The sequence below is a fragment of the Cyprinus carpio genome, chromosome A7, assembly GCF_018340385.1.
Source record: "Cyprinus carpio isolate SPL01 chromosome A7, ASM1834038v1, whole genome shotgun sequence".
Classification (NCBI taxonomy): Eukaryota; Metazoa; Chordata; class Actinopteri; order Cypriniformes; family Cyprinidae; genus Cyprinus; species Cyprinus carpio.
The window spans coordinates 45,492,664-45,505,315 of NC_056578.1; the positions used below are offsets into that span (position 1 = coordinate 45,492,664).

The 12,652-nt window shown below is 32.1% G+C and overlaps 1 protein-coding gene across 6 annotated transcripts in view; it reads right to left on the minus strand.

Moving 5' to 3' along the window:
• LOC109078437 (leukocyte immunoglobulin-like receptor subfamily B member 3) overlaps positions 1-12,652 on the minus strand; it is a 351,195-nt gene that overhangs the window by 34,713 nt on the left and 303,830 nt on the right. For 5 of the 6 annotated variants that reach the window (XM_042761277.1, XM_042761276.1, XM_042761275.1 and 2 more), the window contains exon 2: positions 1,961-2,308. The exons of the other annotated variant lie outside the window; for it this stretch is intronic. In XM_042761277.1, the coding sequence (XP_042617211.1) occupies positions 1,961-2,308 (348 nt within the window). The remainder of the gene's footprint in view (positions 1-1,960; positions 2,309-12,652) is intronic. 6 annotated transcript variants of the gene reach the window in all.

Consider the following 12,652-nt stretch of genomic DNA (forward strand, 5'->3'; position numbering starts at 1 on the left):
AATCTTAAATAAATAAACAAACAAACAAAGAAATAAATAAATAAATAAATAAATAAATAAATAAATAAATAAATAAATAAAAACAAAACACAAACGTATAAAATGTTTAATTTGTTTATCTGCATGTCATGTGACCATTAACTAGGGCTGGGTATTATTACTATATATATATTTCATATCAGTCGATATCGATATTATCACGATAGTTGTCAAATTTCATTTCTTTCAAGTTTAAAGGCAGATTTTTGCTCCAATTTGAAAGTTGTAAAAAACAGACGTCTTATTGTGGTTTTAAACTATTCTTTATGATCAGAACATGACAAACACTTCATTTTTGAATTCTTTACACTTTTACAGCTTTTTACTTAACAAAATAAATATCTAAATAGAAAAAATATAATCTTACTGTTTCAAATCAAGAAACAGGTTTGTGTTCCCTGATAATATTTATAATTTGTTTTTCTTTATTTTTCTCCTAGAAACACACATTTGATAGTAGCTTGAGTTAGGATGCAGATGTAGATTTATGTTCATTATCAAAATCAGTAATATCTGTAAAAACTGTAGCAATCTCATATGATGAAATTTAATTCTGACTGTTTGAGGTGCTTTTAACCATTGGTCTTCCATAGTAGCATACAATTAGATCATGATAATCAATTAAAACCACAATTATAGCGCCTCAGTACCATGAAAAAAATGGAATATGGCTTCTAGGTATTTGTATAAAAACTACACGAATGTCTAAATACATTTAGTTTAGGCTAAATACTAGCTTGATCACAAAATTACTGTAATTATATTACATTATTCCTCCTTCAATACATTTAATACACGTCTACATTGATAATATAATAGAATTCGACACAAATATTGAGATTTGTGACACAATACCATGGTGCAGTTAGTGGTACTACAGTAAATCTATGGTAAATGATGGTGATTTGTAGATTAAAAGTCTTCTCACTGTGGTTGCGCACAGTATTTCTGCTGTTCGTCAGCGCTGTATCATCTGGCTGGAAACAGAGTTATTTGTGCTCTTCGCTGAATTCAAGAACTTCACTCTGGATCTCACAGCAGCAATGTTTGATCGAGATTCATCAGCGAGTAACGCATCTGCTCTTGTGAAGCTCGCGCCGCTGTTTAACTCTGACCCGAGCGGATAAACGGTCCTAGTGACGCGCTTTAAATGACGAGCGCTCTTTCGTTCCGCGTTTGCCTCATAAACATTGTATCGAGCATTTATCAAACTTTTATTATCGTTTATCGAGGAAATTTATATCGCGCGATAATTATCGATATCTATTTATCATCCAGCCCTACCATTAACTGATATTAGAGAACAGTGAACATGCAACTGTTGTTAAATTATTGAAATTCAGGCGTATTTCAAGAAAATATTTTGCATTCAACTTAAAATAAAATGAAATGGAAAAAAGTTAGTCTTTGAGTCGCGCACAAAGACTAAAGACCCTTTCAAGACTGATAACTTTAAAGACAACTGTAACTACAAAGTTTTCGTAGTAGTTTTAACTCTAAGAGAACAGCGGAGTCACACCACAAAAATAACAATAACACAGGAATTATATCATTGATTGATTTTCAGTTATAAAAACTCTGACAGCAAATCTGAATCCAACTTTAAAGAGCATAAAGCAATCTTTATGATTTTGAGAGGTTTGTGTATTCTGTTGTATTCACAGATCATACAATCACAGACTGTACAACATTTACATAATTTAAGAGTTTAAAAAGTGCAGTTAGGTCATGTGACCGTTTGAGTAACTATTGTTGTATGATGTGATTTGTTTCTCATGAAGAAATAGGAAGAATAGAGCTGAATATTGAGCTGAATTTGGTAAACAGTAAGAGTTTTCCATTTTGATCAAAACCACAGTCTCTCAGATGGACATGTGATCATAACAGAGTGAGTTTATGAGGACAATGATATTTAACTCACCCTTCACAGTGAGAGAAACAGCAGAGCTTGATTTTGATGAGTTTAGTCTTTTATCTCTCTGTCCTCTACACCAGAACTGACCCGCATCAGATGTAGTTACTGCTGTGATAGTGAGAGTGTCTGTGTTTACAGTGTAACGCTCAGACGTCTGTAACATTACACTGCCTTTATACCACTCATATCTCCACTCATATGTCTGGTAATATGTCCAGTCATATCTCCGGTCATATTTCAGGCCATTTCTCTGTCTCCAGTCACTGTGAGACTCAATCACACACATCAGATTGACTGTCTCTCCAGTGAATACAGGACTGTCTGGAGTCACAGTCAGTGTAGATGTTGGTAAATCTGTGAAGAAAGACAAAAATATGAAGTGACTCAAACAGCTCTTTCAGGGAACAAATATTTTGTAAATGTATTATAAATCTACTAAATAATTATTTATGTCATATTTCATAATATTGGTTCTGTTTTATTTGTGTACTGTCATTAGTTTTCTCATTTCAGTTTTTTGAGGAGGCTCTGTTTAAGTCATGAAGGATCTCAGGAATCTCAATCTATCTTATTTTTCTCGTAAGAGCGCTGCAGTTTAATGTGTCTGGTTTACAGTGTCATTCACATCTGTCTATTTTTTGCTACAAAACAGCTTGTTTTGCTGCTTGTTATTGCAAACTGGTGTCCCACCATTATTTATATATTATTTTAATATATTATCTTAATTATGAACACACTGGTTTGTAGTGCACACAGTTTTTTTTCCGTTTACTGCACTTTGTTATTCTTCTGGTTATTTCTCTACAGTGTCTAATGAACCTGACGTCTCACACATTCACAGAAAACAGTTTACTTCTGTGTAGAAAAAAATAAGGTTGATAACCACCTCTGTGTGTGTTTCTTTAAGAGAGCGTCCATTATACATCTGTGTTATTATTTTCTTTGTTTTTATTTATGAGTAATCATAATTATTGATCATTTCACTGTTCCATTTAATCAAATAATAATTTATTAATTTTTATTATTTAGTATTTCACGTATTTTACTTGCTCTTACAGTGCTTTCAATTGTTGTTTAACATGATTGTTTGGTTTCAAGTAAGAGAATGTCTCCATTTCAAGGTTTTTAACATCACATGTTGATTTTCTTTAATACAGTTCTAGGTACACGGCTGAATACGGCTTTGTGAACTGGTTTTGGGTATCAGACAGGACAAGATGGATGTCTCAGGATCTGATAAAGTGACTGGATGGAGATCTGTTCTAACAGTCACATGCTCAGACAAACAGCTAAATGTAGTGTTACATCAGGAATGGACTTGAATAACACCCTCATGCAGAGAGCAATAGAGACACCAGAACACAAATATTCATGATTCTGCTTAGTTAAAAATACAGAATTATATTAGACCCTTACGATTTCACTCTGTCCCTCACTACATGTATTTAAAATGTTTTAATTACTGAATTTTAAGATGTAATGAATTTTATTTCAGTTAATTTCAATTAATAAACAAAGAAGTTTGAATGTGTGACCTTCAGGATTCACCATATTTCATGTTAAATTAAATCTGTCTAAACTTTCACTTGCATTGATCTACAGATGATACAGTAACTTTCTACAATAATTATTGTTGCAGTTTTGTATTGTGATATATTGTGACACAACATATTGTTGTACTTCTAGAAAGTCTCTCTGTAATGAAGCGGCTGATGAAAGGTGGTCTATGTTTTGGAGCAGCGCCTGGGTTTTAAAGATGTTTTATTATGTGTTCTTTGGCTGCTTATATTTTTTCCTATTATTTTTCGGTTGCCTTATTCTTTGTGAGGATAAATCCAGAGAATATTACATAATGCACTGTAAAAAGTCATAAGACAGGAGAAATGGATACATCTCAGCATCATTAAACTGTGTGTAAATGAATCTAAATGTCACATCAGCTGCTTCAGTTTCTTTCTGCAGTGGAAATATCATTTTAATTGATATTGATTTAATTTGATTGGTAACAGCCCTGTAGTGTCTTCTCAAATTCTTACATTTTATTAATAATTAAGTTAATGTAATATGAAAGATGATGCATACAAGTAGGTTTTACTGTGCAATGGTCAACTTGAATCATATAAAATGTAATTTACCAAATATAAGAGAAATGTGTGAAATAACATCCTCTATAACTCCTGATGGCAGACCCCAGACAGAACAACACATTTTTTTTATTATTCATTTTTATTTTCAAACACATGTAATATTGCTCACTTTTTAGTTAGGTGATTTGAATATATAATGTGTGTGTGTGTGTGTGTGTTTGTGTGTGTGTGTGTGTGTGTGTGTGTGTGTGTGTGTGTGTGTCATTTGCCTCAAAGTTATTCATATGTTTGTACATTGTTATATAGTAAAATGTACTTTAAAGGACATCAGGAAGTTTTTTTTTTTTTTTTTTTTTAGTCTTTTCCATTTTTACATAATTCATGGAAAATTTGCCATGCTAAGTGAAAAATTTCACCTGGTAGAAAAACAAACGCTATTAAAATGAATGTCATGTTTCCAATATGGCCACTAGATGGAAGCAGATGATAATTTATGGTATCCTTTACCATTTCCACTCTGTGATATAGTTCTTTTCCCGTTTTGCTATTGGGTTTATATTTAGACATTATAAAATCACTATTATAACATTTAAACATATCATATCATAAGTTCAGCATTGTTTTGTATTGAAGTATGAAGTAGCAAGAGTTTTCAACTCATTGAATCTATACCTGAATTACACAGATGGTCTATTTTGAATTTACAATGGCAATTTTCATTGAAAAGTGGCTGGTTTGTATCCGTGTTTAAAATCTCTCAGTTTCTCTAAAATGTAAATCAAATGCCCATTCACAAACATGTTTATTTATTCTTCCTGAGCAATAGAGATACTCAGAAATGAACTGATATTAAGCCAGGATGTCTTCATAGGGGTGGCCAGGGAGGGGCAAGCAACCAGTCTGGGGTGGCACAGAAATCATCATTACTTCAAATAGTTAGGATTTGACTGTAAAGTAGTGGACTGTTTTAGTGCCTAAAATACAACCAAATACAATTAATTTGTACTTAATTGTAATTGAGATAGTTGTGAATTGCATCAAGTAATACTGAGTGAATGACAATATTTTAGGGCTGTCAAATGATTAATCACGATTAATCACATCCAAAATAAAAGTTTTGTTTACATAATATATGTATGTGTACAGGGTATATTTATTATGTATATATAAATACACACACATAAATTATATATTTAGAAAATATTTACATGTATATACATTTATATATTTATATTCTTATATTTTATATTATATATAAATATATTTAATATATAAACATAACATATTCTTCTGAAAAATATATACATGCATGTGTGTGTATTTATATATACATAATAAATATACACAGTATACACACATATATTATGTAAACAAAACTTTTATTTTGGATGTGATTAATCGTGATTAATCATTTGACAGCCCTACAATATTTGTATTATTTTTCTATTACCTAGGCTCCAGGTATTTTAATAAAAGGGCTCACTGTAGCTTTATTGCTCAGTAATCTTGGTTCTGGGTCTTAACACCAAAATCTTGTTCTCCATCATTGCACAGGCCTGCTCATGAATGAGACATGCAGATAACTAAAGTCAACATTCACTGAACTTTATATTATCAATCAACTCATCAGTCATCAGTCAATGTTTAACATTCTGTTAGTTGTCAAAATGAACTCATTGCAGCACTTTTGTCATACCTAATTTGAGCTCTGTATAAAGGAAAATAATGTAAGAATGTAAAATGAGTTATTTTATGAATTTAAATATGGTTTAATTTTCTTTTCATTATCATACTTTACAAATTAACGAAAAATTAGGGCATATTTTCTACTACATTTAACTGTACTGTGCTCACATTTGGTCTACTTGTGCATTAAATTATAATTTAAAAAAAAATATCTCAGTAGGCTGCATTCATTTGAGAGACGTTCTTAAATGTAGTGCACATATACAGTTTTGCAGCTTTAATCTCCATTTTGGTAATTTCGTGAATTAACTGACAATGTATGCTCGCAGTTTCTAGTGCGGTTTATTTCTGAAGTGAGCGTGCGTCTCATATTCACGTACAGTTGAAGAGCGCGCGCCTTGAGCAGTAAAAGCTCTGTCGGGACAGGAAAGTTTGTTTTACTAACATATAACATCATCTCATCAGACCGCAGTTCCCTGCTGTTCTACTGAAGCTCTTTTGGCACCTGCTGCCTATCTTTTCCGCGCTTGTTTGCTGAGGGCAGCTGAAGCGCGTCTGAAAAGTCTCCTGTTTGTTTCTTGTGGTCGCAAAGAGATCTGGGCTGAGTTTCCCAAAAGCTTCGTAAGCCTAAGTTCGTAAAAAAGATCGTACGACTGATCTTAATATTACGGTCTGTTTCCCAAAATCATCGTAACTTAAGTAGCACTTGAAAATCATCGTAGATCTACGAGTGCTCTGGAGTAATCATAAAGTGAAGTGCATCGTAAGAAGACAGATTTATGCGCTCACCTGCAGGACAATCCGAAGATTACACCTTTAACTTGATTCAAGTGCAATGTGATTATAATATAAGGATTTGATTGTGCTTTATTGTACACTTTATTACTCGTTTTGTAAAAGTTAATTTATAAATGGAATAACTAAAAAGGGCAGAAAAAATAGAAATACATATATAAATTAAATGACTGAATAAAAAATAAAATAAAAAAAGTAATGGTAACACTTTATAATAATGTTCTGTTAAGTCATTTATAAATTATTAGTTAATGATGAACTTATCATTTACAAAACATGACTATACATTCATAAATGATTAATAAGTTAACATTTTAGTAATGTTTTATTAATTCAGTTATAAGTCACTTATAAGTTATTAGTTAAATGATGAACGAATCATTTACAAAACATGATTATATGTTCATAAATGATTAATGAGTGGTATACTAACGATTTACAAATGTGTTGTAAGTTATCTAAAAAAAAAAATTAATCATGAAATAAATCAAACGGATCATTAGTAGATGGTTTATAAGTTATTAGTTGATACATTATTTATCACTTATAAATCATTGAAGTATTTCTGTCAAAATTGTTTTGTATAATTATCTCAATAAACAATTATTAATCATGAACAAATGATGAATAAACCATTAGTAAATGATCAGTATATGATTTATTGGCAAATTTGTTAGCTTGTCTGTGTTCATAAGCACAAACATGCAGGTATGCTAAAGCACTATTTTAAGAAGAGTAATTCATTTGTTTTGAAGTTAATAAACATGTATAAATGTCTTAGTCAGATGATTCCAGTGGCTTGTGTTAAATCCTTTCACTCATCAGCACAGACTTGTGTTCTGTGTGGAGTGTGTGGATCTAGTGATGAAGTGAACCCCTTCCACTGAAGCTCACATCAGGTGCACAGAGTTACAGACCCCATGTGTGTCACAGAAGACAGCTGTCTATACCCTCACCAGTCAGTACTTAGTACACACTACACAGTGTTCAACACCTGTTATAGATGATGTGTAAACACAGGAATAAATCATTTACAAAGCTTTCTGCATCCCCTGATCTAAAGTGTAAACTATTCATCACTTGTAAATGTGTTACATATCACTTGCAGATCTTTATAAATTATGTACAAACTGCAGTTGGTAAATTTACCATGTATTTGCCATATGCAAAGGTTCTGGTATACCTTTCAGTTACAGGATATACAAATCTATACAAATCCCTTATATGATATTTAAATTATATTTTGTTATGCAAATATATTTTTTACTATTATATAGATATCTTTGAGCCTCTAACTCACTCCTTATACACGACGTTTTAGCCACTTCCCAAAAATAAAAACGCAATATAGATATATTGACAGTGACTATTATCTTAGTTTAATATACTATTGTATAAAAAAGATCATTTTAAGCTCCATACTCCACCCTATAATCTTAAACATAACCATTTTTGACAATATACAAAGTGTAACAGGCAGATAAATGTACGTTAGTCACAATAATTTATTTAAAACATTACAAAAAGCAGTATAAAGAACAGATAAAACGACGCGTGTGCTACATTACCAGTGATCTGACAGCAAAACAATTTTGTGTGAGTTACAGTATGAAATTAAAATGTTTAATCGTTGCAAACATTCTCCTGATCTGCATTTCCATCCTTCAAAGCGTCACACCGCATCTCACTCAACACAATTCAGCATGTCGCAAACAATCTATGGTGGTCGCAAATCACAAGTGACAGCCAATAAGGAGCGAGGTTTGACGTCACTGCCGCAAACCAGTGTCGTTGTGTTGAAGCACCAATTTTGAAAGTTTTAACGGATGAGACGGCAGCTATGTACTGTTATTAATGTATAATGATTATATTACGGAAAACAAATCTTTTTCTCACACGGTGGTATCGTACGACTTCTGAAGACTTGGAATAAAATGCACAAAATAATGGACTACGTTTATGGTGCGTTTTCATGTTATGGTGAGCAGCTGTCCCATGTGTTTTAAATTTATTTTTAATCAATTATGTGCTGATTAAATGGTGGCAGAGTGTTAATTTATTTATTTTGAAAAATTAAGTTCAAGCTTGGGTAAAGTGTCGGAATGAGATGGATCATGTAACAGGAAGATCTACAAATGATATGTAACACATTTACAAGTGATGAATAGTTTACACTTTAGATCAGGGGATGCAGAAAGTGTTATACATGACTTGTATACATTTACAAATAATTTGTAACAGGTAAGAAAGGCCTGCAAGTGATATGTAACACATTTACAAGTGATGGATAGTGTACACTTTAGATCAGGGGATGCAGAAAGCTTTGTAAATGATTTATTCCTGTGTTTACACATCATCTATAACAGGTGTTGAACACTGTGTAGTGTGTACTAAGTACTGACTGGTGAGGGTATAGACAGCTGTCTTCTGTGACACACATGGAGTCTGTAACTCTGTGCACCTGATGTGAGCTTCAGTGGAAGGGGTTCACTTCATCACTAGATCCACACACTCCACACAGAACACAAGTCTGTGCCGATGAGTGAAAGGATTTAACACAACCCACTGGAATCATCTGACTAAGACATTTATACATGTTTATTAACTTCAAAACAAATGAATTACTCTTCTTAAAAAATAGTGCTTTAGCATACCTGCATGTTTGTGCTTATGAACACAGACAAGCTAACAAATTTGCCAATAAATCATATACTGATCATTTACTAATTGTTTATTCATCATTTGTTCATGATTAATAATTGTTTATTGAGATAATTATACAAAACAATTTTGACAGAAATACTTCAGTGATTTATAAGTGATAAATAATGTATCAACTAATAACTTATAAACCATCTACTAATGATCATTTTGATTTATTTCATGATTAAATTTTTTTTAGATAACTTACAACACATTTGTAAATCGTTAGTATACCACTCATTAATCATTTATGAACATATAATCATGTTTTTTTAAATGATTTGTTCATCATTAACTAATAACTTATAAGTGACTTATAACTGAATTAATAAAACATTACTAAAATGTTAACTTATTACTTATTAATCATTTATGAATGTATAGTCATGTTTTGTAAATGATTAGTTCATCATTAACTAATAATTTATAAATGACTTATAACAGAACATTATTATAAAGTGTTACAGGACCCGGAAGTATATTATATATTATTATGTAAAGTATAATATTACACACTTTAATATAATATAATATAATTAATATAATATAATATAATATAATATAATCTATGACATTTCAGCACTTGACAAACGGACAGCGACTCCTCTAAGCAGCACTTAAAGCACGGATACCTGCGATTGTGTTAAGTGCATTTTTGGGAAACACACGTGAAACAATAACGAACGATCGTAAAATGACTTGCAGAAAACGCTCTTAAAAGGATAGTTCACCCAAAAATGAAAATTATGTCATTAATGACTCACCCTCATGTCGTTCCAAACCCGTAAGACCTCCGTTCATCTTCGGAACACAGTTTAAGATATTTTAGATTTAGTCCGAGAGCTTTCTGTTCCCTCCATTGAGAATGTATGTACGGTATACTGTCCACGTCCAGAAAGGTAATAAAAACATCTTCAAAGTAGTCCATGTGACATCAGAGGGTCCGTTAGAATTTTTTGAAGCATCGAAAATACATTTTGATTCAAAAATATCAATAACTACGACTTTATTCAGCATTGACTTCTCTCCTGGGTCTGTTATGAGCGCGTTCACAGCACATCCGGTTCGCGAACGAATCACTCGATGTAACGGAATCTTCTTGAACCAGTTCACCAAATCGAACTGAATCGTTTTGAAACGGTTCGCGTCAACAATAAGCATTAATCCACAAATGACTTAAGCTGTTAACTTTTTTAACATGGCTGACACTCCCTCTGAGTTCAAATAAACCAATATCCCGGAGTAATTCATTTACTCAAACAGTACACTGACTGAACCGAGCCAGATAACGAACGAAACATTGACTCGTTCTCGAGTCAAGAACCGTTTCTGTCGGACGCGTCCGGTTCGAGAAGCGAGGAGCTGATGATACTGCGCATGCGTGAAGCAGACTGACACACAGCGTGTCTGAACCGAACTGGTTCTTTTGATGATTTATTCTGAACTGATTCTGTGCTAATGTTATGAGCGCGGGTAAACCGAAGGCTTCAATCAAGGGCAATCATCGCCAATGAAGTCATTACGTCGAGCTCAAAAGAACTGGTGAACCGTTTTCGGCAACCGGTTTATCAAACTGTCCGAAAGAACCGGTTCGCGGAAAAGAACAGAACTTCCCATCACTACCCGGTGATCCGAAAACCGATGCAACCGGTTGCTTGACTCGAGAACGAGTCAATGTTTCGTTCGTTATCTGGCTCGGCTCGTGTTCATCTTCACTTCTCTCTTCACAGCAGTTCAGTCAGTGTACTGTTTGAGTAAATGTTTGTTGAACATAAAAGAAGATACTTTAAATAATGTGGGTAACCAAACAGTTTCTGGTCCCCAATGACTCTGATGTTTTGTTTTTTACCTTACTATGGAAGTTACGACCATCAAGCTGTTTAGTTGAGACACATTCTTCAAAGTATTTTCTTTTGTGATCAACAGAAGAAAGAAGTTTATGCAGGTTTAGAACAGCCTGGGTAAATTATGACTACTTTAATTTTTGTGTGAATCATACCATTAAAGTGACAGACACATCCGTGCTTCTAAAGGTATAGGACTATTGTTTTATTAACATTATTATATTCCATTCATTATCAGAGCTTGGTAGACATAATTATTATATTTTTTGATATGATTAGAAAGGTAAATTAATATATTATAATTAATGTTATGCCCTATTCATTATAGTATTTATTATTGATATTAATCATAATATATACCTAATAAATAATCATATATGTCATAAATAAACAACTCCAGTTGTACAAACAGGTTTCGTTTTGAAAAATGTAAATTGTTTAGATAAAATGGGACAAATAATAATTACATAATATTGTAGTCCTAATTGAAGCGAATTAATGTAATATGTTTCTATGCTCCTCTTTATTATTTGCTACTTGCTTGAATGTTTTGAAGTTATATTAGTTTAAAAATCTTAACATACAACTGTTTTAATTATATTTTTCAAGTTGTAATTATTTTTAAATGTACTAAATTACTTATATAAGGATATGCAAATGTAAGGATTGTAAGATTATCAAGTCGGTTAAACTAATAATTAATAAGGGGGAAAAAGTAGATCAAGAATTGTTCTGCAATCGTATCGTGACTCCCAGAATCTGATCGGATCGATCTGTGAGGTGACTAAGATTCCCACCCCCTACTAGAAAGTGTTAAAGATGGAGACATTCACTGGAAAATCTTTAATATTACAATTTACATGACATTAAATGAGAACCTCCTAAAAAAAACTTTTGTAAGGGTTTTTGTTCTGTTTTAAATGTAGTTTTCAGTGTTCCTGTTTTCCGTTTTTGTTGGGTACCTGAGTTCCCTAGTTAGTGTTTCTTGATTGTTAGTTAGTTCCACACATCTGTTCTGTTATTTCATGATTACACTCTTTCTAGTATTTAAGCACTTAGTTTTCCCAGTTCTCTGTCTGTTCTCTTCTTAGTTGTGGTTTGTATATTCTTACTATTATACTATATATATTTCATATCAGTCGATATCAATATTATGATAATAGTTGTCAAATTTTATTTCTTTCAAGTTTAAAGGCAGATTTTTGCTCTAATATGAAAGTTGTAAAACCAGACGTCTTATTGTGGTTTTAAACTATTCTTTATGATCAGAACATGACAAACAACTTAATTTTTGAATTCTTTACACTTTTACCAGCTTTACAGACTTAACAAAATAAATATCTTCATAGAAAAAAAAAAAAAATCTTAGTTATGCATGTTATAATGAGTAACTGTTTCAAATCAAGAAACAGGTTTGTGTTCCCTGATAATATTTATTATTTATTATTTGTTGTTTTCTCCTAGAAACACACATTTGATAGTAGCTTGAGTTAGGATGCAGATGTAGATTTATGTTCATTATCAAAATCAGTAATATCTGTAAAAATTGTAGCAATCTCATATGATGAAATTTAATTCTGACT